General features: G+C 37.9%; 3 protein-coding genes across 5 annotated transcripts in view; 1 reads left to right on the forward strand and 2 right to left on the reverse strand.

Moving 5' to 3' along the window:
* The window catches only part of LOC139947222 (pyridoxal kinase-like), an 84,076-nt gene extending 78,559 nt beyond the window's left edge, over positions 1 to 5,517 (reverse strand). The window contains exons 1-6 of the mRNA XM_071945096.1: positions 5,173 to 5,517; positions 3,966 to 4,125; positions 3,417 to 3,621; positions 1,549 to 1,697; positions 1,105 to 1,226; positions 196 to 262 (exon numbers count right to left, since the gene is read on the reverse strand). Coding sequence (XP_071801197.1) covers positions 196 to 262; positions 1,105 to 1,226; positions 1,549 to 1,697; positions 3,417 to 3,621; positions 3,966 to 4,125; positions 5,173 to 5,268 — 799 coding nt within the window. The 5' untranslated portion in view covers positions 5,269 to 5,517. The remainder of the gene's footprint in view (positions 1 to 195; positions 263 to 1,104; positions 1,227 to 1,548; positions 1,698 to 3,416; positions 3,622 to 3,965; positions 4,126 to 5,172) is intronic.
* Positions 5,518 to 6,028: 511 nt separating this feature from the next.
* Positions 6,029 to 12,288, reverse strand: LOC139946868 (uncharacterized). The gene is made up of 5 exons (XM_071944617.1): positions 12,238 to 12,288; positions 10,150 to 10,466; positions 9,429 to 9,500; positions 8,648 to 8,700; positions 6,029 to 7,812 (listed from the first exon to the last, which is right to left on the reverse strand). Exons 1-5 carry the CDS (start codon positions 12,284 to 12,286, stop codon positions 7,686 to 7,688), a joined length of 618 nt encoding a protein of 205 aa, XP_071800718.1. The 5' UTR covers positions 12,287 to 12,288; the 3' UTR covers positions 6,029 to 7,685.
* On the forward strand, positions 10,728 to 27,326 carry LOC139946862 (uncharacterized). 3 transcript variants are annotated; one of them, XM_071944604.1, is made up of 16 exons: positions 10,728 to 12,139; positions 13,525 to 13,761; positions 14,804 to 15,185; positions 15,714 to 15,905; positions 16,173 to 16,397; positions 17,550 to 17,665; positions 18,429 to 18,554; positions 19,068 to 19,324; positions 19,725 to 19,899; positions 20,662 to 21,625; positions 22,264 to 22,376; positions 22,502 to 22,644; positions 23,395 to 23,597; positions 24,074 to 24,170; positions 24,848 to 25,000; positions 25,639 to 27,326. In XM_071944604.1, exons 2-16 carry the CDS (start codon positions 13,652 to 13,654, stop codon positions 25,656 to 25,658), a joined length of 3,276 nt encoding a protein of 1,091 aa, XP_071800705.1. In that variant the 5' UTR covers positions 10,728 to 12,139; positions 13,525 to 13,651; the 3' UTR covers positions 25,659 to 27,326. The 3 variants fall into 3 exon arrangements, with proteins under 3 accessions (XP_071800705.1, XP_071800706.1, XP_071800707.1); XM_071944605.1 differs by lacking the exon at positions 10,728 to 12,139 and adding an exon at positions 12,374 to 12,550; XM_071944606.1 differs by lacking the exon at positions 10,728 to 12,139 and adding an exon at positions 12,374 to 12,538.
* The last annotated feature ends 380 nt before the right edge of the window (positions 27,327 to 27,706 follow it).

Raw genomic sequence — 27,706 nt, forward strand, 5'->3', positions numbered from 1 at the left:
AATGACCTGCTGTAAACCCTTAAAAGGTGTTACATAAATGTTTCTCAAGATTCATACACTTCAAAAAACTGTCTGGAAATAATTTATGATAAGCGCTTTGAGATGCTTGTGGATAAAACTTTATAAAACTAACTAATGTTTATCAAGAAAACTCAAACGGCATAAAATGGGAAATAAGAAACGCAAAGAGCATACCTTGGGCATCAGTAAGCGTTCTCTGCAATACGGCCTGCATCCCTGACAGCGTCTTCTCAAGAGCAAGCTGTCAAATCAAAGCATCATTATTTAATGTCAACTGCGCATTACAAAACAGGAGTGGGAGTTCCCGCTGACAAACAGGTTTAGACCAGGTTCAAAGTTTAGCAGGCATACTCTCGGCATATCAGGTAAACCCCCCCCCCTTCCCACTTTCAAGGACTCTGTCTATTGCAAAATGAGTTTAACACAAAACTTAATTTGACCTTGGAGACCCTCTTTAGGCACCATAAAAAGACTTAACTACAAAACAAGTGTCTCTAATGGATTTGGTTTGCATTTGTTTGGCTTTGCAGTATCCAACCAAACAAAATCGTGTCAACCTGCTGTTTGGTTTTAATTGAAATACGCTGTGACCCTGGTACTGGGTTTTGGTCCCAACCTGACTGCCTGGGTTTTCCCTGTTCCGAGTCTTCCCTATGTCAGGTTTTCCTACTTTGGGCTTTTCTCCCACATCTAAAACTGACATTCCTTTATCATCTTCTCTACACATGTAACTTCAAGCCTACAGGGCCCAATTTCATGGCTATGTTACCGTAAGCCAAGAATCGGCGCTTATGAAAGCAGGGAATTCTGTGCTTACGGCAAGCCTATTTCACGGGTTAGCTGTGAATTTTGGCGTCTGCGCGTGCGTATTCCACGTTACTAGGCATTCTACTCTTCCAAGGCTAGCGCAGAAATTCAGCGCTTGCAAGTAAGCCGGGAAGCGTGATCGTAAGCGCAGAATTCGGCGGTAAGCAGAGCCATAAAATTGGGCCCTGGTCACAGTGCTAGGTGATTGTGAGGGTCTCTTGATTTCATTACTAGAAAGACAATTTATGGATAAGAAAATTAACTAGAAAATCTAACCTGCAAATTGCTGGGATGTTTGTGTGACCACACAAGCAGCAGTGCTGAAAATAGATCTCCTGTTCCAGTGAACTGACAATCAAGGGCTGGGTACTCAACCTTGCATCCCGTCTTCTTTCCATCTTTAAGTATCATACAGTAAATACAGAATGTCAGAATCAAAGTCAGTGATACATTGCATGGCCAGGGCTCGCCTTTAAATGCACTAGACATGTTTAGTAACTGTCAAAGACCAGTATTCTCACCTGCATTGCTCATTACCAAGAAAGTTTTTATGCTTACAGTTTTTTTGTACCACCACGCCCCCATATCGAGCACCAAGTGAGACGATGACATGATCTAAGCAAAACTGACAGACTGGTGTCATTGCGGCAACTGTAATTTCTAAATACAATAGAATTTAGTACAAAAGACATATTCTTCAATGCATATTTTATTACCAACCTATAACTGTAGTTCCATATGACACTAGCATTCCATTTGTTTCCGATGGTATGCTGCTCAACACGACAGTCTGAACTCCTTTCTCATGTAGCCTCTGCATGGCATCCAACGCACTCTTTTCATCAGTGATTTTCTGACCACTCAATAATCTGGAAAAACATTTACTGCTATTAACTCGGGGATGCATCCGAGATAGAGAATATTTCGGGGATTTTGAAAATCGAAAGCCACTAAGTTTACAGCAATTATCACACATCAGTGTTTTAAGGGTAAAAATAATATTCTTCACCCTGATGCAATTTTTAACACCAACTTAATTGTTTGCGGTACCCACGCCTTTAGACACCAGACACCTTGGAGGTCTAGCACTTAACAATCCGCTCTGAAATCATGAAGGGATCATGGGCTTAAATCACGCCAGTTAATTTTTGTTTTGTGTATGGAAGAGTCTCTGCTTACAAAAACAGAAGCAAAACTCATGTTGAAATAATAGCAATTGTACTGTATTCAACCATCACAGTTTTTTTATTCGTACAAAATTGGCAAGATGGCGAATGATGTACAGTGTCCAGGTTTTTTCTTTGTTTTTTTGTGTGTGTACTGAATCAAAGGGGTATGTACCATTTCCCAATTAACAAAACTTTACCATGATGCCACAAGGGCCTTTCTCAGTCCTCAGTCTAAATAAATGTAGAGTTAGGGGCATTGCAACTAAGCTTGGGCGATATCGATTTATTTTATTCACGATATATCGCCGACAATATATCGCGATATTCGCTATAATCGCGATTAATTAAGTTTAACATCATCAGTCTTCTAACTCCAAGTGAAAGTTGTAGAAGAGACAGCCATAGCATAAGAGAGGTGTTCTAATGACATATTCTTCTGGTTTTACTCCAAACCTATGGGGTGCAAGATGTCTCAGCTAGCAAATACATCGCGATGATTAATCGATATCGCGATATATCGATATTTCGATTAAAACCAAATCCATCCGATATCGAAATCATTTCCAAATTAATATCGCGATATTCGATAATATCGTGATATCGCCCAAGCTTAATTGCAACTGTTATAATTCTTAATAGTTTAATAGTCGTTAAATTTGCATCGGGAATAAAGAATATCATTTTGGTTTTATCAACATACACTGATTATTTTATCAATTTACACTGATTCTGAGACTATTTAATGTGTGTACACACTGTATACTCAGTACTTACCCGAGTTATGTGGGATTCAAACCCACAACCTTTGCAATTCTAGAGCAGTGTCATACCAACTAGGCCACAAAGATTGCCCGGTAGCTAGGGGTAGTTTGAATCCCACCCAAGTAATATATATGCATGTGATTTTTTCACAGAACTCGGGTAAGTACTGACCGAGTACACAGTGCTGACACACATCGATGTATATGGGTAAAACCATATTTTTAAAGGAACACGTTGCCTTGAATCGGTCGAGTTGGTCTTTGAAAAACGTTCTGTATTCATTTGTTATAAAATGCATGGCCGTATATGGGTAGAAAAATTTTGTAAAAGTAAAATACAATGCTCTACACAAATATGCCTCGAAATTGCGTGGTTTTCTTTTTTACCTCGTCGACTAAAACGGTCGGCCATTTATGGGAGTCAAATTTTTACTCCCATATATGGCCAACCGCGTTAGTTCGCGACGTGAAAGTAAAACCATGCAGTTTTAAGTGATACTTGTGTGTATCATTATATTCTACTTATAAAACATCTTTCTAACCATGCATTTCATAACAAGCAGTTTCAAACACTTTTTATAAACCAACTCTTCCGATCCAAGGCAACGTGTTCCTTTAATAGTTTCCCTCACAAATTGACTTCACACTTTCCACTTACTCAGCTTCAAACTGGTTAGGAGTAATCATGTTTGCTAACGGAAGGAGTTCATCCCTGTAAATTGACATCAACTCCTCAGGAACGTAGAACTTCCCATGGTCTCCCATCACTGGATCACACACAAAAATGATGTTTGGATTTGTCTCTCGTAGTTCCTTCACAACTTGGATGACTTCCTTCAAGAAAGACTTGGACCCAACATAACCTGACAAAGAAGAGATTTATTTTTTTTCTAGAAGGATTCTGAGATTATTTAATGTAGCACAATTTTATAAATTCTGAAAAGTACAAGTATTAAGAAGCAAAATATTATATGAGAATTTTGTAACATTGGTTCTCTGTGAATTTTCACAAATTGAATACGTTTAAACCATACAGAGTATTTTAACAGGACATTATTCAAATTTATCCTCGGTTTTACCCTTTCAAAGATTCTTTCGGTCCTTTTTCCAAAGCTGGATTGAAGTAATGAAAGCGTGCTTTGTCTGAAAAAAGAACACTCAATTCACCCTCCGATAAAAAAATTTTTTTCTCAGCTCTCATTCTCACCTGTGAGCAAATGCGAGTAGTAGTTGATATCATTTGCCTTAAGACCATCTGACAAAACTCGTAACTCGTTGGCGTTCAACACCTGTCCTTGGAAGACATTGTACCCAGTGTGGTTGCATAATTGCACTGAGTTAATGGTATCAACCTCATACCCATGAATCTGTGTGTAAACAGATAAAAGTAAAATGTTATAACAATGACCATCATGGTCATTCATTTTTTTTCTCTAAATTTTCTGTTCTCCACTGTCAATGGTCGACCTGCTTGTGGGCAAAGGGGATAATGCAACCATTGGCATTGCATGTTCAAAGCCTCACTCCGCCCACACCCCAGTTGGCCAACGACCTCGTGATTGAATATTATGCATGATTGAGTTTAATCCAAAATGGCAGCGCTCTGTGTACACCGAGGAAAGTAAATCAGAGCAAGTTGAAAATCTTTTTAAACTATGGGTGCATTCGTTTAGCTTCCCTGGGTCGACCCCAGTCTGCCCCGGTACGTTCGAATAGCTTTGACGTCATTCCATGGGCTCACCCGGGTCAGCCCCCAGTGCCCTGCTTGTGGAGTGGGTCACTTGGGGGTGAACCGCGGTGCATGGCGCCACCAAGGATTCAGAAGTGGAAACACAGGTGGGGCTACTCTATTTCTAGAGTAGAAACTCACGGGGGAGCCTTATAGTTTTTAGAAGTAGGGCAACTCCATTCTTAACTTATTCACAATTTGCCATGTGATGTATGGAAAAGTGTCTGTATCACGCCACCACTTTTTCATTTGATATAAAATAATCCTAGTTTTTTACCTCAATGAGAATCCCTTTTTGTAAAAATGAGTGAAAAAGATGGCAGTATTCGGAAAGTTATCCTGATGTATTGCTATAGACTATAGTTCATTCAAGTTGCCACTCGACTTTGCTTATTTAATGATAGGTTGGTGTGTTTTTGTATTATTATATAATTTTCAATATTGATCAGTTGTTTATATAAAATTACATTGAAGTAATTTTTAATCTGTCATTCCTACAGTAAATTACTCAAACCAATATTATATTTTAGTGATTTTTATGAATGCATCCATAAGCAACATCATTACATTTTATATGCAGAGGTTTGTAGATTTCAGTTACTAAAGATTAAACATTAATTAAAAGAAAGAAGGAATCAAAAAAAAAATATATATATATACAAAAATAGGACAACAAAAAATTCACCTGCATAGGAAAAGTTGCAGCCTTGTTTCCGACGTATCCAGAGACAACATGGCTCTGGATCGAAAGGATTCTTTTATTTGGTTGTGCAACAGCCATAGTTTCCAGTAAGAACAAGAAGATTTCTCAGGTTAAATAAATCGCCGGTACAGCTAGACCAGTACGTAGTTTTAGTACTGTTTCATAAAAAGTTCGATCATGTCAACACATGTGCATTACGTCTCGTTCCCCTTACAATTGGGTCAATATTCACTTGTGTCCGAAAGGTAACCAGTCTAAAGTGGAAAAGATAGCGGTCTACAGAAAGGGCGCCCTCTGTTGTCCACTAAAGCATTTAATCAACCTCGCCACGCCCACCAATATTATAGGCTACTTTATAAAACAATGACCTTTCAATAACGAACTTTAATTTTGTTATACCCGACAGTATCTATAATGATAATAACAAGTGTGGCAGTTGGGTCAATTTGTAATAAATCGATGTTTGTTCTTGCTGATGCTCTATAGTTTTAAAGGCACTGGATACTATTGGTAATCTCAAAATATTCATTATTAGGCATATAATTAGCTTAAAAACTTACTTGGTAATGAGCAATGGAGAGCTGTTGATAGTATAAAACATTGTGAGAAATAGCTCCCTCTGAAGTAACATAGTTTTTGAGAAAGGGTTAATAATAAAATACTTCAGCTGAAGCCTTTTCTTTCTACCTGAAAGTTTTTCCTTTCATCATGTTCTTGCAACTTCAATTAACAATTGAGCAAAAATTTTCACAGGCTTATGTTATGCATGTACATGTACTGGGATACACCAAGAAAGAATACTGGAAAGACAACAACCAAACATCACTCATTGTCACGTTCTTAAATATTTAAAACTTCAGTGCGATCCATCAAGAATGATACCCATGAGGTTACCCAATAAAACAAAACAGTGGCGATCTGATACTCTGTACAATAAAGTATTTTATTCAAATTAATGCTCAAGTTCCTAATAAACACAATGGAAAGGTTTTGTGCAGATTTATACATTGTAAAATGGTTGAGTAGAACTCAAGAGGCATAGTTGGTTATCAAAGAGCTCTTGGGTGGATTTCACAAAGGTAGTCCTAACTTAGGACTAGTCCTAGGCAATGCTAAGAGAGGATCTCTTAGCATTGCCTAGGACTAGTCCTAAGTTAGGACTACCTTTGTGAAATCCACCCCAGTAAGGATTATACCAGTTATGTTATTCAGTTGCCAAATAATTATCAATCTCATACAAACACCTAAGCCATTAGGCACTCAACATTGCTATCCTGGAAAGGTCAACCCTCAGCTCCTCTCTGGTCGAGGCCAATCACTTGGTCGACCAAGTGAAGTACAGAGTGCCTGGAACTATGCCGTTAAAAGTGGGCATAGGAGGTCAGCAAGATGGACCATTGCCATCTTTACTGAAGAGTGAGTAACCCTCCAAGAGTAAGATTCAGATGGATTCTAGGAGTTGATAAAGGAACATTACAGAATTGTTTTGTGCTAACTAAACAGTTGCTGGCAGTGTAATCCACCATATACATAACCCGTAGAAGTTTGAGATTGATCGGTCATTTGGGTCACAATGGTGAAAAACCGATAAAACATTTAGCATGACGATTAAAAAAAGTATGAATAAACACTCACTGAGCAATAAACTCCAAAGGGAACTTAGTTTGATTTATTTCTTATCAAATATGACATTTCAAACAGAAATATTTCAAGGGATCATCATTAGATCATGTAAGTTTTATGTAAATCTGTGATAGACAATTTTTTTAAAGCTCCTTGAACTAAGAGGAGACAGGGCTTGGAGGCTTTTCCATTAAATAAACCCACTTTGAGGAGTTGTTTTCAGCGCCATCACTGTTTCCACCACTCATTGACCCTCAAATACACATTATGAATACACTTTGGATCCTTATCCATAAGTCAACCGACAAAGTCTTCAGCTTTTCATTTCTACGATTGAAATTTGAATGTGGTTTTTTTTTCAACTCGGAAACAATCCTCACATTGAGCACGTAGCATGACACAAGAAAGCCAAGATGCCAAACAAAGTAATAAACCCATTATGATATGCAGATTAAACTGTATGATTTGTTTTTGCCCTTACACCATATGCATTTAACACTGTATACTCATCACTTCCCCCGAGTTCTGTGAAAACTATCCGCAGGCATATCAATTGGGTGGGATTCGAACCCACAACCTTTGCCACACTAGAGCAGGTGTCTTACCAGTCCACAAGACCACAGAGCCATATTGTTACTGGTCAAAAACATCTAAACATCCTAGTAAAAAGAGTTTAGGAAGATTTCCCAGAAATGTTTGTCCTTCTACCAGTCTGTAAAAAGATTTTCTAAAATTTGTAACATGCATCTGTACTTTATGAGCATTGTTATTGTTTCTCCAACAATGCTGATACTTCCAAGCCTGTATTCAACTGGTTTTCTAAATTCTTAAAATATGTAAGAAGATGTGCATACAAAAAATTAAGCATGTCATCACTCTTGGTCGACTTTTTTTTCACCGGCTGGTGACTCCACACTTTTCTTCCACACTCGAGCGTGATCGTTGAATCCATATTTAGACTTGTTGTACGAGTTTGGACCTGCTGATGTTGGAGTTTCCCTAAAATTAAAGCAAACGATCAGTAAAATTTATTTAAAAACACTTATCGACACTGGAAAAGACCATTACTTTAAACCTAATGTGTTAAAAAATGTGCTGAAGCGCCTTAAATTTGCACAAAAGCCATATAGGTCTATGAGTTATTACTAGCCATGAGTTATCCTCATATTTAAGAACAACTTCCCTGTATGATGAAAAAAAGCCAACAAACCGTCCTATTGTTAACATAAAGTTATCAGTGCTTTCCCCAAGATGATATCTATGGAATGGAATAAAGTATGCTTAATGAACAGGGATGGTAGTACCGATAAAGCACTGATTGTCAAAGAGTCAGTTATTCTAAGAATTAACCACATTAACCCTGGCAGTGTCCCGGTTAAAATTGATTAAATCATCTCAATTTGTATTGGTTACAACGCACCCTGTGACTTTAAAATTACCTTCTATAAAAGTTGCGAAGCATTTTTAATCAGGCTGATTCAATCAGATCGGGAGAACTACTAGTTTTATTGGGGAGGTAGTGCTTTCTGTTCTACCAGCCAGGCACCCAAGCCTACATCCGTAGGGACTGAAAAGGGGGTAACCATGTTTCAGCCCCAGGAGTAGGTGGCAGCAGCCCCTGGAAAAATAGTTGATTTGTAGCCCACACCTGAAGTGGCCTCGTGTGTATGGCGACTTGCATACAAAAAAATCAACAACAAAAAGCCAAAACCATTGGTTGTTTGTTTGTTTGTTGGGGTGTTTGTTTGTTTGCTGGTTGGTTCATTTGTCTGTTTGTTTGTTTGTTTGTTTGTTTGTTTGTTTGCTTGTTTGTTTGTTTGATGTTAGTTTTTACCTGCCAACGTTTTTCATTCTCATCTTTGCTTCTGGTGGCATTTCTTCCTCATCCTATGGACAATGAAATCATAAACATTTAATATGTGTTTTAATTATAGCCCATTAAAAGGGATCAGTATTTTCCAAGTTGAAATAAAACTCAACATCTGTTGGGCAGAGGGGTTTAAAGATGTGCTCGCAAGAAGGAGGGAGGGTCAAAAAGTCACCCAGATTTGACCAGTGGCTCCACTGTTCAAATTTAAAATGGCCAAATAGTAGCAGAGTCAATGTATCAATGGATGCATAGGCCATCTCATATGAAACCCAGTTCATACTTCCTGCGAATGCGACATGAACTTTGACGTCACAATTTCGCAACAAATAATTCGCATCAGTTGAAATGGGCTCAACTCCCGTGAAACATTTGCAGCAAAACAGGGCTGTGACGTCAAAATTCGCTTCGCATTCGCAGGAAAAATGAACCGGGTTTAACACAATAATATTACAGACAATCAGTTCTAGGCCATCTTCAAGAAGAAATTAGTTCTAGGCCATCTTCAAGAAGAAGTTAGTTCAGGCCATCTTCAAGAAGAAATTAGTTCTAGGCCATCTTCAAGAAGAAATTAGTTCTAGGCCATCTTCAAGAAGAAGTTAGTTCTAGGCCATCTTCAAGAAGAAAATACATTTGTCTTTTTATGTTCACATAATTTCTTTGCCAAAACGGTTAGACAAATAAATGCACTTTGTTCCCTACAAGTTGCCTGGAAGAAAACGCCCTGTGCTTGGTGTTTTAAACTCACATCGCTGTCGTCCGTGAAGGCTTTAGCAACTGCTCGACTTGCAGGCATCTTCAGTTCAGGCTCTTTTGATTTCTAGGAAAGGAGTATAAGTATCCAGGTAAAATCAGTAAAATCTACGGAGAACCAGAAACAATGTCTTTTTTTTTAGAGGGGGGGAACTTATTTTCTGTTATGTAATATAAGTACAGGATTGGTAGTTATCCAAAATCGACTTGATATTAAAAAAAATAGAAGACAAGATGTTACAAAAATAGGGAGGCTAGCAACATTTGACTAGATAGCTCAGTCGGTGGAGAGCTGGCCTATCAGTCCGGATGTTGTTGTTACAAATCCAGCTCTAGTCAAAAATGTCTTTGATTGATAAGTTTTGACCTGAAAGATGACTGATCATTAAATTGATACCACAATCAATCCAATCCTACACAATTTGAAGACATCCAAAATCTTTTTTACTTAAAAATAAAAACAAGCCGCGATGAACACACACAAAATGACTAACAAAACATCAACCAGTTTTTTATGGCCACTAAATTTGACAAAACTTGCAAAACAGAAAATTGTGCTCAGCAAGCTGTGCAGAACTTAGAAGGAACCAGTCATAAACAGTATACAAAAGATGGCATTTTGGGCTCATCCCTACTAAGCAAGAGTTTTCTGTGCTTAGCCTCTTGTGCTTGCCTCTTGGACCATACAATTTAACAATAACTTGAATACTCCCTACCTGCATTAATTTCATTGTAATTGATCTGATCGGTTGTATCACTGCTGTCTTTGTTCTGCCTTCATTCCTTCCTTCTGCTGAATCACCTCCTACATCTTGTTTCACTGATGTCGCCTCTCCTCCACTTTTCGACTTGACTCCGAAAGACATTGAAAATGGTCTCGCTTTCTTCTGTCCACCTCCATTGTCTGGACTTGTTGATTTACGCTTCTCTCCTTGTGACAGCGGAGAAGTGTGCGGTGCATTGTGACTTATTTCCAGTCTTGTTCTAACATCAGGGTCTGTCGATATCTTAGAGTTTGTGTCCTCCGTGACCCCTGAAGTTGAAACATAGGTACTGCCACAGTTGAAACAAGGGTGCTTATTTGAACTCTTGATAATTAGAGGAGATTTATACGCACCTTTAATACCACCACGACATCTATTTTAATAAGTTAGTGGTGAGATAGAGCGCTGATACACAAATAGGATCATGCTCTATATGCTGAGGTCAGGCTCTTGCAGACTCTGTTGAAATCACTCCTGACCTTTTGTTTTACTGTTATCGATCATCGGTACTGATCGATGCTTACCTGCAACACAAAATGGTTAAAACCCATGTATACAAGTTGTACGTTGTTCAAGTTACTGCACCCAACAATACTTTTTTAACATTAGGACATTATCTGCCATGGAAGAGTCAGAGTGAATGTTGTGTGTTTCAAGGATTAACATCGCCTGCATACCTTCGGTGAGCTTAAAAGCTTAAAAAGTATAGACGTTTTCGATGGATTTTAGAGCAGTTTTTTTGTCACTCCATGGTTTGTGTTTTGATTCGTGCAAGGCATTTGTACACAGGTACCAACAAATACATGACCTTTAACTTGGACCCTACATATGCAAGATAATTCCAAATTAAATGTTAAAAAGGCATTGTTTGATTTAATAATTGGGACTATGCCAACTGATTAAAAAAAATTAAGACTTTGACATTTTCTAGTCCATATTTTTAACCAGTCCCTGCCAAACCATCTTTTTTGTCTTGTCCACTTGGATGGCTCTCTTTTATCATCGGTTATCATAGCCGATGGTTGTTGCGATAACGTAACCCTCCTGTTGATAGCATAGCCTCCGACTACGTCATCGGCAGGAGGGTTATGTTATCGCAACTAGGTTGATGGCAACTATGATAAGACCAATGATAACAGAGAGCCACAACAGCCAAACAAGGTAGGCTACTACTACACAACATACTGTTTATTATTTTACGGTCCCCAAGAAAATAGCAAAATCAATACCAAGGCTAGACCCAGTGACTGGGGCGCTAGATTCCTGATCGGAATGTTTACATAAATTTTGAAAAAAAAGAATCCAGCGCCCCAGTCACTGGGTCTGTACCAAGACATTTATTACATTGCATTTTTCTTAATATGGTTGTTAAGATTGATCTGTAATATTTAATTGACTCCCGTGTCAAACATCCTATCACATAGTTGCGGTATCGATAACGTAACCCTCCTCCCAGACGACGGCAAGGAGGGGAGAGTTAGGTTACCGCAACTACCTATAGTATCACATTCACAGTGACCAGAATATAAAATCAGTACAAAGTATCAATATTATTTATATTAATGATTTCAATAATATTTTTTCAAATGCATAAACCATTGACACGAAGGCTGAAAGACACCAATGTTTACAATGAAAAAAATGGCTGTTCGAAGACTTGGGTAGTTGCCCTTGTGGGGGTTTGCTGAGTTACCTTGGTTACCTTGGGCAGGCTTGAGTTCCCAAACAAACAAACAAACATCTCCCCCCCCCCTTTAATAATAATAGGCTCCACCCACCCGGACCTAGTTCCAAAAAGAAAAATTAACGGTCTTCATGACGCCCGCCCTCTTGCGATTAGAAATTACCAATCAATCAGTACTGCAGTCAATAACGCAAGAAATTATCAGGAGTGAGAGAACAATCCGAAAAGTATGGTTTTTCAGGCAATCAAAATGGATTGGTGAGAAAAAACTACAGTTTATTATGAAGAAATTGTTCTTGTTATCAAAACATGACAAGATTTGTCAAAAATGTTCATAGAAACTATTAAAAAATAACCTTCATTTTCCACCGATGGTTTCAGTCGATCGCTCTCTGTTGCGGCCATTTTGTTGTCTGGTACTTGCTGTGAAATGTAGTGATATATAATGAGAGCGTATCAGGTAACCAGACTAGTTACCGCAATGTTGTTAAACAAAATTCCATCAGCTGTATGTCGATGCAGTTTCTCACCTCACTCAAATTTTGTTGTCAGGTTGAATAATTCAGGTTTACTGGTTTGCCTTGAAAAATTATAATTGTCATTTAATTACAAAGCTTCTGTCATTGGTACAAAACAAATCAATCATCAATGTACTGAGTGAGTTGTATTGTAAGTAGCTCTAGAACTTGATTTGATTGAAGTATTGTTTCCTAAAAAAATTGATTATTTAATTAACTAATATAGGCATAATCAATTTTGGAAACAATTAATTTATTATTTTTCTTGGCTGATGAGTGATGAAATTGAATCATTTCATGATTTAATTGAACATCTTTTTCAACAACAGCTTGCCTTAGTAAAACAAAACTTGTTTATAATTTAGGCCTATACTTTGTAATTGTTAATATAAATTAAAACTTACTCCTAAAACTATTACTCTGCAGTCAGAGGCTCATTCCGCTATCGTCTGGCTAGTGGTGACTATTGTCTGAATGATAATGGAAAGAAATTAGTAGAAAGAACCGCCATTACATTAGTTCTTCTACTACTGTAAATTATACAAAGTTTAAAAGTAAATAAACTGTGCTTTGAATTTTTAATCAGAAGTACAACTAACCTAGAACTATGAGGTTCGTTCCGCTGTCGTCTCCACGAACCATCGTGGAGAGGACAGTGGAACAAACTTCCAAACTTGGTAACGAGTAATGGGGAGCTGTTGGTAGTATAAAACATTGTGAGAAACGGCTCCCTCTGAAGTAACGTAGTTTTCGAAGTAATTTTCCACGAGATTGATTTCAAGACCTCAGAATTGGATTTTGAGGTCTCAAAATCAAGCATCTGAAAGCACACAGCTTCGTGTGACAAGTGTGTTTTTTCTTTCATTATTATCTCGCAACTTTGCTGACCAATTGAGCTCAAATTTTCACAGTTTGTTATTTTATGCACATGTTGAGATACACAAAGTTAGAAGACTGGTCAGTGTCTTTAAGTGAATAGGCCTACACCCTTTTTGTTTTCAAAATGTTTGTTGATCAATCTCTAAGCCTGAAACCCATTTAATTAAGCAAATTTGAGGTCTGGACTGTCATGACCATTGTGATTGGGGTTAAAATTCATTTGCATGGTTTTCTTTTCCGCTTCAGTTTACAGAATGAGAGTGGTTCAACCATGAGTGTAAACTCCATCTTGCTATGAGTAACCAATGTCAAAGTTAAAGACATAAATGCAAGATTCCAGGAAGCTGAAGGGTTCAACTTGAATATTCTGGCCATGGATCCTCCTGGAGTTGTTGAAGGCAAACGTTTGCAGAAGACCCCTGGCCCTGCATCTTCCAAAGCTGGTCACAGTGAATCTTTATTTAGACCTAAAGAGAGCGTAAGGTATATAATTACAATTTAGTTAAATTGTTTAAAACAATAATTGAAAGCAAATTTCAATGTACCACGACTAACTGCACTTGAAATATCCTCGGGGGGCTTGTAAGGTTCAAATTAATGAACCCAACATTCTTGAGCAGATGTCTTTACCACTAGACAACTGAGTGTGCACAGTGACGCAAAGGGGTCTACATGTACTGGGTTGAAACAATGTCACTGGGCATGCTCACTGATCGAGTGAATAGTAAATTGTTCTGGAATGCATGGTTCAAACCCCACTCAGGAAGGCTGTAGTGAAGCTTTGAGTACTGGTATGTATAAAATAATAGACCCTTCCCATGAAATATGTAAATTGCACATAGCGCGTGCACACTAATATTTTGGTTGGCAAAATGAGGGAATATCGCGCTGTTTTGTACATGAATAATAGGTGCGTGACGCAGACGCGATTGCGCGTCTGCTTAGTGCACAACTCTATGGCGTTTGCCAACCAATAGGGTCTGTACGCATGCGTGAATGTAATTAGCATATTTCATGGGAAGGGTCCATTGCCCGACACTTGTCAGTGTAAGGTGAAAGACCTGAATAATGTTTTGTTTCCCTGGTGCAATTACCAATCAATTAAATTCTAAAAGCTTCCTGAATGAAGATCCAAGCATTTGAAATGACACAAGAAAATGTTGTAATCTCACATTGATCAATAATTTGCTGTTTCAGTTTTGTAACAGGTTTTGCAGTTCTGCCATTCCAGCTAATGGAAGCAGTGGAGTTTTTTTTTTTTAACTACTAACATTCATAATGATAATGATACAGAAAACATCTTTACCCTTACTAACAAATTGGGAACCATGTTTAGTGTGGATAGCTGGTGGATAGTGTTGAACTTTTGGAGTAGAGCATGCCTATAGGGCTCGCTTCCATTTTACACTCACTTTTGCATTCAGCCTTCTGTCCAATGTGATATGATTGGATACAGATGAAGTGGTAAATCTTTTCCTCCATACTCCTTGACTCCCCAAACACTTGAATTTGTTTCTACATTCAGCCAAGACAGATTACAGCTGAGCGACATCTTCGACCGACTTGAGAAGATATCCCTTGATCCTCATCCGCAGTCATCACTTGACATCCCTCATGCATCAGTACTCACCGCCAAGCTCAATACTCGCTGCTCATGTGGCAACATCACCAACTCATCCTCAAACCAGAGTCAGCTGAGGAATGGTGGCCCATCATCAAGTGAATCATCATCGAATAATTCATCAGACTCTGATGCAGATTCTGACGAGGAGCCATTCTCTTTAGTTAATCTGATCGGGATATTGGTTGCACAGGAAATGAAAAGCTCCACAAAGCAACTGGGCGCTGTTAGAAACTTGGCTGTCCGGTGCCGTGGTGATAAGATTTCAGATAAGCATCTTCACCAGGTGAGATTTGGGGTTTAGTTTATTCAGTTGACCTGAAAAGCAGCTACAAATTGACTTTGTGTCTGTGTCAAGCTTTGGTATTTTAAAGAAGCCATAAAAGCCATGCCCTCTGGAGGATTGCCCTGTCGTGGCCTCGGTGCCCCTTCAAAAGATCCCCATAGACTTTAAGACTTTCAAATGGAAGTGCCTTTTGCAAAATGAGAATGGCCTTGCCCTCAAAGATAGTGAACACAGTTGGAAAGAATTTTAATTATTTTCAACTCCAGTTTGCCATATATCCAATACCTGACTTTACCTTCATAGACCCCTGTTAGTGAAACAGTTATAATGGTGTCACTTGTTTTGAAATGAATTAAGTTAAGTTAATTTAAGTTGGTTCTCAAGCATGCACTATCTTCCATGTGGTTTGACTCCAATACGGCAATTATGGTTGATGCCTGATTTTTCTTCAGTAGGTGTATTGCAGCGAGTTTAGGGGAGTACTTTAACTATTTCTCAACATCACGTCTCGTTTGTTTTCTTTCATAGCTTGTGCGACTAACCAGCTCTAGTAATCAACAAGTTAGAAATGTTGCTTTCCTTGCCATGAGACAGGCAGCTACCAATGATTCCAACAGTAAGATACTCCTCCAAATGGGTATAGTCCCTCAGATCCTAGCCCTCCTGCAGGATAAAATGGAAGCTCCCAGCCATGCAGTAGCTGCTGCAGCATTGGAGAAGGTATGGACAATTTCACTACTTTCCAGGGTTGTAATATCATAACATTTGGAAATAAAATTTAATTGTTTTTTTCACACAGTGCTTCTAGACTTATTTTACCTACATTTCTTGTGTATGAAAACAGTAAAATCTTAGATTATTTGGTGAGGAATTTTTTTTTTTAATGTTCACTAAGTTTTAGGATTATTTAAACTTTTATTTTTTTTTTTGAAAAATGTTGGAAATTTGTAAAGGCTGCATTTTCTTTGTTCATGAATATTCATCCAGGTTGTGGTGCACACAAATCTGACGGATCATTGGCTGGAGAACATGATTACCGTGGGCTTGCCAATCCTTATTGGCTGTTTATCAACCAATCAGGCGGTAGAGACTAAAGTAGCTGTGGGCCAATTGCTGAGTAGCCTAGGACGCTGCTTTGAGATTGCTGTCTTGTTATTGGATCACTGTATGACTGACATTATGGATGTCTGGCTTAGATATCCAGCTATGAAGGTACTTCTGAAGTTAACATAGTCCCATACAGATTTTGTTTTAACCTCACCCGAAATCCTTCTGTTCCATTTAAGTTGAACAACTCGATAACCAAAAGCCTGTGCTAGAAAAAGAAGAATCAAACACTGAGCCTTACTTTTGCTTCAGTGAAATGTAATACTTACTAAATGCTTTTACATATTTCGGAGGCACATTTTGTGTGTATGTAATGGAGTGTAATTTAATTATAAAAACAAGACAGTAACAGGCCTGGAATTGTATTTTTTGAGAGGCCACGAGGCTACTTTTATTTTTCAAAGGGCACTTTCTTTAAAGGATTTGGGTACTTTTTGGAACACAAAACACATTGTCCACAGATTTACTTTAAACTTACACTGTTTGAAGATAATGATAGTAGAAAGCGTACCTTAAAATATTAGTTGCTGAGGTGCTGTAGTTTTTGAGAAATGAGTAAAACAATGTCATGAAAGTACTTGTTACATGCTAAAATCATTTTCGTCTCATGATCATTGAGACGAAAATTATTTTCATGACATTGTTTTACTCATTTCTCAAAAACTATAGCACTTCAGCAAGTACTATTTTCAGGGAAGCTTTCTACTATCATTATCTTCAAACTGTGTAAGTTTAGTGTAAATCTGTAGACTTTGTGTTTTTTGTCCTACAAAAAGTATATAGACCCTTTAAGTCTATTGGAAACTTTTGAAAGGGTACCAAGACCGAGACCAAGACCAGGGCAACAGAGGCTGCGGCCTTGTAATTGAAGACCTGCAGTAGTGTACCCTGAAACTTTTATGAATTTAATGCAAACAATTGTTAATAGCCTGACGTTCCGACCCTTGTAGAGTCTTTCTCGATAGATCTCATAAAGATATGACATTGGCTCTTTTATTTGATAGAAGTTTTGGCAAAGGTTTTATGGAATTTTTGTAGGGTGAAAACTATCTCATTTTTTATGCAAAAGAACTGTACAAGTCTGTTCATACTTATTGTGCAAAAATAGACAATTGCCTGACGTTTCGCAGAGTCTTTCTCAAAGGCTTTTAGCCTGCTATGGTCGAAATGTCAGGCCAACAACTATTTTTTGCATTTATACTATAGGTCTTTTTGCTTGTTAAGCAGTTTCTTATTCATAATTTCTTTGTGTAACAGGAAAGTCTGACAGGCTTGTTCAGCCATCTCCTTCAGCACACAGACCACACTGTAGCAGGAGTGATAGAGCATAGAGTCATGGAACATATAGCAGTAGCACTGACACAAGAGAATTGGTAAGCCCAACAGGAGAGAAACTGCCAAAAGGTTTACCGCGGTTCAGAACCGCAATACATTGTGGGAAGGAATATGGGGCGATTTCTATGCACTTTGTACGACTCGCGCACGGAACGCCTATACCTTGTGTTGGTTCAACAGCGCCCTCTCTTGATATTTTGCTATTCGCGATAAACCTTATTCAGAAACCATTCAACCTGTAACTGCCAGGGATAGCGCCCAAGTTTACGATACAACCTAGGAAGTGGCAGTGGATGTTTTTATTTTTTTTTAGCTGTGTTCAGAGGGATCACCTTAAGAAGGCAAAACGTTTAATTTCAAATATCAAGTAATGAAGGAAAGTGACCCTACAAGGAAAATGACTAGTTAAATTTTAAATAACTATTGGTTGGATAGATAACAATTTACTAGAACAGAACTTAAACCTGGATTAGCGTGCTGGCACTCTACAACTGAGCTACCTAGTCCTTAGGTTGGTGGTCTCCCTATTTTGTGAATATCTTTGTTAAGAGAAGAAATGGTTAGTGGTCTATGAAAAAAACTTTCCGCTTAAGCGACAATTTTGAGCTACAAAAGCTATGGTCTTGTGAAGATTTGCTATCATTTGAGTCCGTGATGTTCTTAAGGCCAGACATTGTACATGCTTAGTCTTCTTGTCTGTGACCTCCCCATACTATTATTAAGTTCTGATAAGTAGTTTTCCCTAACATTGCACTTCCTAATGGTATGGAAAAAAACCTGAACCTGAACCTGTTTCTTTAGCTGTGTTCAGATTAAAGCTGCTGAATTCTTCCTAGCGCTGTGCTGCTCTGAGTATGGCCAGTCTGCCTTACTGGATGATGGGAAGCTGAAGGTGATCCTCAGAGTGCTAAGAGCAACACATTGTAGGTGAGGAATCTTAAGCCTTGACGTTAAAACTGTTCCACTTGGCCAAATTGCTATCTGGGAATCCAACAAAAAAATAATCCTAAAGCCCGGTTCATACTATCTGCAAATGCAAAAGCAAAACAAATTTGGATGTCAGAGCTGTGTTTTTGCAGCTAATGTTTTGCAGGAGTTGAGCACATTCCAACTTTTATGAATTGTTCGTTGCGAATTTGTGATGTCAATATTCGTATTGCATTCGCATTCTTAGGAAGTATGAACCGGGCTTTAATCTCACTAAACCCAGTTGTAATCGCTGACCCAATGATCATGTTGGTTCCTTTGCTTTGGTCACTTTATGTTACAGAATACCATTTGTGAGCTTTCAGTTTGTATTGTAATGCTGTGACTAAATAGCAAATCCTAAATTGTACTTGATCTCAGAAAGCAGGGTCATATCCTTCATCAGATCTCTGAGCTAAAAAGGTTTCCATTTGTTGATAACTTACATCAATTTTGTTTTTTTCTTTAATACAGAAGATTGAGAGAGTTATGCGTGGCCACGTTGGCAGAGATCCTAAAAACTGCCTCCCCAAACAAACTGAAAGACGTGACTCAACAAACAGACTCTGCATTTAGTGACGAGCTAACCTCAGACAACAAGAATTCTGAAATCAGGAGAAGGAAGGAAGATCCAGCTTATCTGGCAACCAGGAAGAAAGATTCCTCTGCGAGAAGCGAAAGTGGTACTAAAGTCCTCATCAGAATTCTAGTTGAGACAATTCACAAAGAAGGTAATATTTTGTTATATTTCATTCTTTATATCTGTCAATTTGTTTCCCCAAATGGTCTTTGACTGATGAGAGATAACAATTCCTTGACCCTAACGATCCCAAACCCTTCAAAATCCAACTGCATCCTTTTTCTGATTTTGTTGAGCTGAGATAGTCATACTGTAGAGCTCTGTGTTGAGTTAACACATAGTGTAGGATTTTGTTAGAGTGAGGAAGGATCCTAGTAAACCATTTAAGGGAGTTTGGGGAAAAAAAGTAATTAATACAACAAACCATATTTAATTTGTACAATTTTTGTGTGGTATCTTTTAGGTTTGAGACTGAATCATTCAAAGACATTCTTTATATAAACTCATTCGCAAAATGGAAAGTAAATTTGAGGCTCTCTCTTTTATTACAGCAAAGATAACTTTGGACCAAAACAAGAAGATTAAATCAATTGGATTCCATCCCGGTGTGGATTTTTTCAAGACTCTCTCAAATACTGTCTTTTGTATGTGTCAGCTAGCGACAATAGCAACTGGTAGACAGCGAATGAGAACTTCAAGTCACAGTGGCAGAATAACCATTAAGGGGTAAGAGTACTGAAGTAATATTTAAAAGATGGAAATTTGCATCAGGGATAAAGAATATTCTTTTTGGTTTTACCCATTTTTGGTTTTACAGTGCTTACACACATCAGTGTATATGGATACAACCTAAATCAATACTGAAGTAATTTACCAAACACTTGTTCCTTGGAATCAAGATTTATATTTTTATATTGTGGTACATGTAGTTCAGATCGCTTATAAAATCTGGTCTGCAATGAAAATGAAGTAGAAACAACTTTAAACTTTGATCATGACAAAAAAGGGCCAATTGTAGAAATGTTGTGACACCTGCATAAAAGAACTCCATTAAGTGGGCAAACCCTTTCTCTTAGTGGTAAGTGCTGTGCAACCCGACAAAGGATAAAGCAATAAATATTAGGTGTCTTGCTTAATGACACAAGTAACCCACACTCTGCTGATCAGAAACACCAGAGCTTGAGCCCGGTGCACTTGACTGCTCGGTCAAAACACACTGTGTCGCTTACAACTGAAGAAAATTAGTGTTAGATCCATCTTTGCCTCTCTGTGCATATTTCTGACAGTCGTTAAACAAATTTAGCCAATGTGCTTTCCTTGCCGCCTTGGATTATTGATGTAAAAACATTCTTATAAAACGTCAGACACCTATTGATTTTAATGTTGTGGCAAGTTGATTTCCACTAAAATCCATGTTTCTGGAGAGAAGACCGGTTCATTGTACAATGCTGTCCATTCATGAGTTGTTTCTCTTACTTTGTTTCATAGGTTAAAGGGCAAGACCTTAAAAGTCAACTCTGCTATCGTCCAGTTTATGTTCATCCATGGTGCTCTGTGTATTCTTAATATTCTACATACCTACACAGTTTGGCTGTTCCCAGACATTATTAAAGAACTCTCACTAACTGAACAGCAAAGGAACTTAGACATTCTGCATCTACAAGCCATGATGAAGGTGTGGCAAATGAAATCCCCATCACTGAGTCAGGATAGACTCTGCCCAGCCAGGGAGGAGGAGCTTGAGTTTGTCTGTCGGATGCTGGAATGTGTCCACCTCTTTGCAGCTTCCTCCTCGCAGCTATGGAATGCTAAGATTGAAAAGGAAGTTGAGTCTCAGCTCACTGAGCATCAAGGCTGGATAGAAGAAGGGGAGGCTGCTACTGCTAACAGCTACCAGTATGTGAAGACAGTCGACCAGGCTTTCCCAAGTAGCTACTACGTGGAGAACATCACATCTCACAGGCAGGAGCTCAATGAGATCAAGGCAAGACGAGAGAAGGACTTACAACAGCGGAAAATAGCATGGACTGATAAACAAGATTCAGGACTATCTAGTCATGAAACAACTCATTCTTCAAAAAATCCCTCATCAGGAGACTCGCAATATTTGACAACTAAGAAGACAAGACCCCTGTCAGCTAAAAAGCAAAGCCATAGTCCCATGAAGTTCGATCTCAGAAAGAGTGTTTTCAATGAGCAGGCGTCATCATCACGTCCGTCGTCAGCAGAAAGAGCCGAAGCAGCTCGGGTTAAACGTAACATCAGGACTGCTGGGTTTGGGAAGACATCAGTAACTGTTATAAATAAAGATATTAAGAAAGATGAGAGTGCAATAAAACATGATGAAGACAGTGAGCTGAGACAGAAACGCTTGAGGCTAAGGCTGTTCCAGGAGGGTGTCTGTGCCACAGTTGGGCCATGGGTTGCATGCTATCAAGGGCCACAGATTCAGGTATTGTAAATTAAATACATAAAGTTTCTCTGATTAAAGAGAAAATAAAATTACCTGTTGCAAACTGCTTACCAACCAAAAGGACTTAAGTGCAGAAAATAGTTTAAAGTAGAACATAATGATCCACACAATAATGCCTCGAAATTGTATTGTTTTTCCTTATACCTTGTGAACAAACATTTTGTAGACTCAAGTTTGTAAAGTAAAAAAGTACTCCATAAAAAGGCTGACCGTGTTAGTTCGCAAAGTAAAAGGGAAAACCATGCAATTTTGAGGCATGTTAGTGTTGATCATTATATTCTACTTTTAAAACATCTTTCCAGCCATATGCATTTCATAACAAACGGTTTCAAATGCTTTTCATGGCAACGTGTCCCTTTAATGGCCTGACATTTCAACCCCAGCAGAGTCTTTCTCAAATAACAGTCTATTTATGTTAAGATCACTTGTTTCAGCAAATGTCTTGTATCCATCAATCGGTCAGTTTAGTGACAACAGATTGTAAAAGCCCTCCAAAACGAATACTCTATCATAGTTTACTAGTGACATGAAAACCTATTAATCAAACTTAGTGGTTGTGTACACGGCTACTTAGCCTTGTGATTGTTTATCTCAGTAATGAAAATTATTCATCCTAGATTTTAGCCGCAGAATGCCTTCGCTGGATCATTCAACCCATTCACCCTGAAGAAACTCGCCAGCTTAGAGAAGCAGCTGAGGCTAAAGAGCGACTTAACAGGCACAAATCAAGGTATAAAGGGCCACTCATGTAAAGTATTTTCGTATGTGTGCAAGGGAAAAGTAAATTCCATTTACAACTCTCTGTAACATAAATTAATTTCTCAGTTAAGGCATACTTGTTTTTCATCCCCTCAGATCTGAAATGGCTAAGACACTTGCAGAGCGAGATAAGATACTCAGTCAAGTCTTGGGTCAGATGTCAACCAACTCGGCAGCAGTTGTCAAAGATGCTCTTGGGGTCAAGGATCATTCTCAACAAGAAAAAAAGACAAGCAGTGGTTAGTTAATGCACTCCGGGTTACCTTGATATTCTTATTTTTCTCAGTGATGTTTTTGCATAGGAAATGTTATTGTGCAGATTAAATTTTGTAAAAATTGTTACAATTTTGATGGTCAACGGCATGTCACAGCAAAATTTGTTTGTTTTCCCTGTACAACTTAACATCATAGGAGTAATGTGCATGGGGCTAGAGTAAGCCAGTGGACACTTTCGGTAAACAGTGTTGTCCAAGGCCCACACTTCATGTATCACAACTTATATAAATAATAACAAACCTGTGAAAATTTAGGCTCAATCGGTCATCAGAGTCGGGAGAAAATAACAGGGAAAACCAACGGGGAAAACCCACCCTTGTTTTCGCAAGTTTCGCCGTGACATGACATGTGTTTACTATAAATCCGTCATTTTCGTTGTCGAGAGTTTATAATTGTTTTCATGTTTTCTCAAAAAGTAAAGAATTTTATGGAATAATATTTCAAGAGAAGTCTTTTACCATTAAAGTTCTTTGTAAATCTGTGACCTTTTTTTTTTTTTCTGTTCCGAAAGTGTATAATGGCTTTAAGGGAGTCGACAATTATGATATTTTTTATGTGTTAAAAACAATAAACTTGTCCCAAATTTTCCAATTCGTCAAACCAAATGAATATGAAAATGGCTGGGCACAAAGGTCACGATGAAAAAAAACCCTACTTTTTGCCATTTTCTCACAAAGTTAACACCTCATTTAAAAAGTCATTTTCATTTTTAGGTAGCAAACACAAAACAAAGCCCACTTCAACTGTAGCCAATCACAAGCCAGCATGTAACCAAGAGGAACCAATAGGATGGCAGTGCTCTATCCATCTGCTGGAGGTCTGTGGGATTCAGATTATAGCAGGACTTGACAGTTCTAGGTCAGAGGTCAGAAAAGCTTGCCTGCTCTTCCTGCATGACCTTGTGAATTTTGGAGAGGTAAACAAAGTTACATTTGGTTCTCTAAACCAATAAACTTACACAAGTTTATCAGACTACATTAGACAATGTGATTTTATGTCATTTTAGTAGAGTGCCCGTTGTTAGGGGTCAAAAAAGGGTTGCTCATTGGCTGATCCACTGCACTGTAAGCACAAGATGTACGTTAACTATTATCTCATCGTTTTACTTCTAAGATGGCCTCCTGATGACGTCAATGCGTAAGGCCCAACAAGGAACAAAATGCTGTCTTCACAGACCTTTATACTCTGGCTTCAAAATTTAGACCATATTGTATATACTTGATCAGCACCTATGCCAATAAGTTACTTAAGTGTATTTCCTTGTAAAACAGCCAGTAATTTTGACTAAAGTTTCTGAAATACTTTTTCTACAACCTAATGAATGCTGTCCCTTGTGTGTCAAAGAAGGAAAACTGGAATTCGTACACCTCATTTTGTTATGTTGTTTTTCAGACTATGGTCCACATGAAGCTAGCTTCACTGGGTGTTGTGTCTCGTTTGATGGATTTCATACGCGTCAACAAGCAGAATGAAAATAGTGCAATATTAGGTAAGTACAGTGTTGCAGACAAATGTGCTCATTCAACCTTGATGTAGTTTGGCTGATGTTGATGTGAAGGACACTCCAAAAGGTTTAATACCAATTCATTAAAGGGTGATTTGATAAACCATGCATGCAACATGTCAACACAGATCAGCTGGTTTTCTCTTTAGTGTGTGTGTTTGTGTGTGTGGTGGGGGGGGGAGGTCGGTATGGTCGTGCAAATTGAAAAACATAATTCAATAGTTTGCGACCAAGGCTGTTGCCTATTTTTGGGGGGTATTTACAAGTTGTATGTCTGGTTAAACCCATTATGCATCCACTGTTCTTGCAGTGAATGCTCAGAATATATTACGTTGGCTGTGCTACATCAGGACTTGAACTTGGTGAGAAAGTACCCAAGGGCTTGCAGCTGAAAACTTTTACTGGACTAGACATCTGTCTACAAAAGCAGAATCAAAATGGTGTTTTATTTTAATAAGCACTTAGAGAGGATTTTTCTCATTATATCGTTTTTTAGAACTCAAAAGATTTGTCATCAGAGAGAGTATTGATCAGACTAAAACTCCTTGGAATTTGTCTCTAGTTGTTGCTTAAAGGTGGGAATCTCATTGTTTCAACATGCCTGATAAAATTGTGAATTTTTCATTGTAACTTTTGAAATGTGATTTTTATACTTTGTATAGGCATAATGACACTGAGAAGTACGATAAGTGACTATCGGCTGAAGCAGATTTTCTGTAGTGAAGGTGGGGAAGCCTTCTTGCAAGACCTAATCAAGACCAGTGAGGGCGCACTTTGCATGCATCTTCACAAATTCATGAGACACATCACAGAAGGTAAAGACATCTTTTATTGTATTATGGCAGACAGGGGTTCAATTTGGGGGTCACTTTTACTGCCTTATACCGCTAAGCAAATATTTGTGCTTACTAGATGTATAGCAGAAAAGTCTGCATAAGCAAAAGTGTATTTATAAATGATCAGAAGATTTGGCAGTGTTTGTGCTTGTTTAGTGATGTTCACAGTGAGTTTGCGTTGTTGTGTTGTCATCTGTCTACAAGAGCCACCAGCAAGTTAGTGAGCTATTTGCCGAGTTTATGATAAGCAGTTGTTGTGAAATAGAAATTCTACAAATGGGTGCTTTGTTAGTAGAAATGGTCTGTTTCATTACATGTTTGATGAAAGTTGCCCTAGATATATTAGTGTCCAGTGCTGACTCCAAAATCTCCTTGATGTAATAATGTTGTGTTATGCAGCTATTTTAATTGCTCAAAACGTAAAAAAAAGGATATTTTCAAAACAAAAATGAATAGTCATAATTTCTTGAAAACAACGAAATATTTTTAACCAACACAAATTGCTGAGTTGCTTTAATCTGTGATACTCAGGTAACTGTATATCTGATAGTTCATTGTTGGGTATAAAAGTAACAATTTTAAATGATTTCTTTTGCAAATTTTGTTTTATTTTGTAGGACCTGGTGGTTTACTCTGAAGATGTATCCTTCCCAAGAGTGCAAGAGACCAACCTAGAACCTCAACCAGCATCTGCTCTACAGATGTACCCTGATACTCCAAAAGGATTGCCATAGATGTTGCCTTAAAGGATAATATAAATATAAACACACCATATTCAAGAAGGACCATTGTTTAATGTCCACCTGCTACTGTTTGCTGCTAACAAAAATGTGGCCAATTTCACAAAGCAATAAAATTCATCGCAAGACAAATTGTCAGTATCACCATAGTGATTTGTATGGTGACATCACACTTTACTTAGCAACTGCGATTGATCACCTGTTAAGATCAATCTTACCTCTTTGTGAAATCGCCTCAGACCCCAATGTCTTTAGAAATAGTATTCTTTATAAAAAAAGTTTGTCGCAATTGTCAGTGATCTGTGTCTAAATAAAAATAGACACAAAAACATATTTCACTCTATTTGTACATTATTTGATGTTTTCCCTACGCAATATTTTGGTTATTTTTTAAAATGTTGTTCTATGTCCACATCATGTGAAGTGCAAATGCATTGAACCATTATCTGGTTCAAACAGTTGACAGGGCAAAAAGTAAATACTTGTAGTCTTTGTCTTGTATTGCTTGGGTTAGCAGAAATTATAATATCCGTCCACTTAAAGGCAGTGGACACTATTGGTTATTACTCAAAATAATTATTAGCATCAAAAATTACGTGGTAATGAGTAATGGGGAGAGGTTGATAGTATAAAACATTGTGAGAAACAGCTCCCTCTGAAGTAACATAAAGTTTTTAAGAAAGGAGTACTTTTCCACGAATTTGATTTCGAGACCTCGGATTTAGAACTTGAGGTTTTGAAATGAAGCATCTGAATGCACACAACTTCGTCTGACAAGGGTGTTTTTCTTCCATTATTATCTCGCAACTTCGATGACCGATTGGGGTCAAATTTTCACAGGTTTGTTATTTTATGCATATGTTGAGATACACTAAGTGAGAAGACTGGTCTTTGACAATTACCAGTAGTGTCCACTGTCTTTAAGGTAAAAAGCCTTCTAAAATAAAATACACACCAGCCATTTTTTCAAAACAAAGTGTATATTTTTGTCATAAGCAATAATACTTGAAGATACATGTGAAAAATGAAGTGTATTGTTTTTAAATAATGAAGTTTTTTTAAAACTCTATCATGAAGTCAACATTTTTCACAATCATTTTACAACATCGAAGCTAGAAATGAAAACAGACGGTTTAACTTTGAAATACTAGACAGTGTGAAAAGTTAATGCTTTTAATGTTTTTAAAACACTTTTTCTTGTTAAGCAAGTTAATGGTGCGATGACATAGACGTACATTTTTAAATGGTGAATAAAACATTTGCTTTCTGTATTTCGTCTGCCTTGAACTATAATATACATGTTGTGTGTAATGTAATGTCATTCAAAATTTAGATATTTTCTAATAATTACAACCAAATAATATTTTGTAGAATTAGTGGGTTAAATGACAATCTGAAACCGGGACCTTAGAAGCACAGCAGGGCACCCTCCTACAACTTAAATATGGACAAATCTGGAGTATGATTTCAAGATCATCTGAGTCACAATTGGCAAGCCACATCAAGATACAAGTGTATAATTTGTAAATAAATAAATGTTCAACTGGGGGGCAGGGGGCTCGGGCTGGTGGGCGTTGTTAGGATGCAATTGTTTGGTGTGGGCGTTTTACTTTTGGGTTTTTTTTTGGGGGGGTGGTTCTGGTCGGGAAAAAAAGATAGTTGTTAGTGGGATTAGAACGGAGGTTTATTTTAATCAGTAAAGTGCTAGTCAAACACGAGTTACAACTAGTTCTTTTCTAAGATAAAGAAAACATGTAAATATTGATGTTCATGACACCCTAGGCCCTACTCCTGTTTGTGACGAAAATAATTCAAGGGCCATTTGTAGTTCAACCTTTTTAGCATTGTTAATAACCAACAGTTGGTCAGAGCTCTATGATCCAACCTATAACAATATGTAACCGTGTTTAATAAAAATACGGGCGGTAGGCTTGTATATCTGATT

Source organism: Asterias amurensis, chromosome 14, assembly GCF_032118995.1.
Source record: "Asterias amurensis chromosome 14, ASM3211899v1".
NCBI classification, from domain to species: Eukaryota; Metazoa; Echinodermata; class Asteroidea; order Forcipulatida; family Asteriidae; genus Asterias; species Asterias amurensis.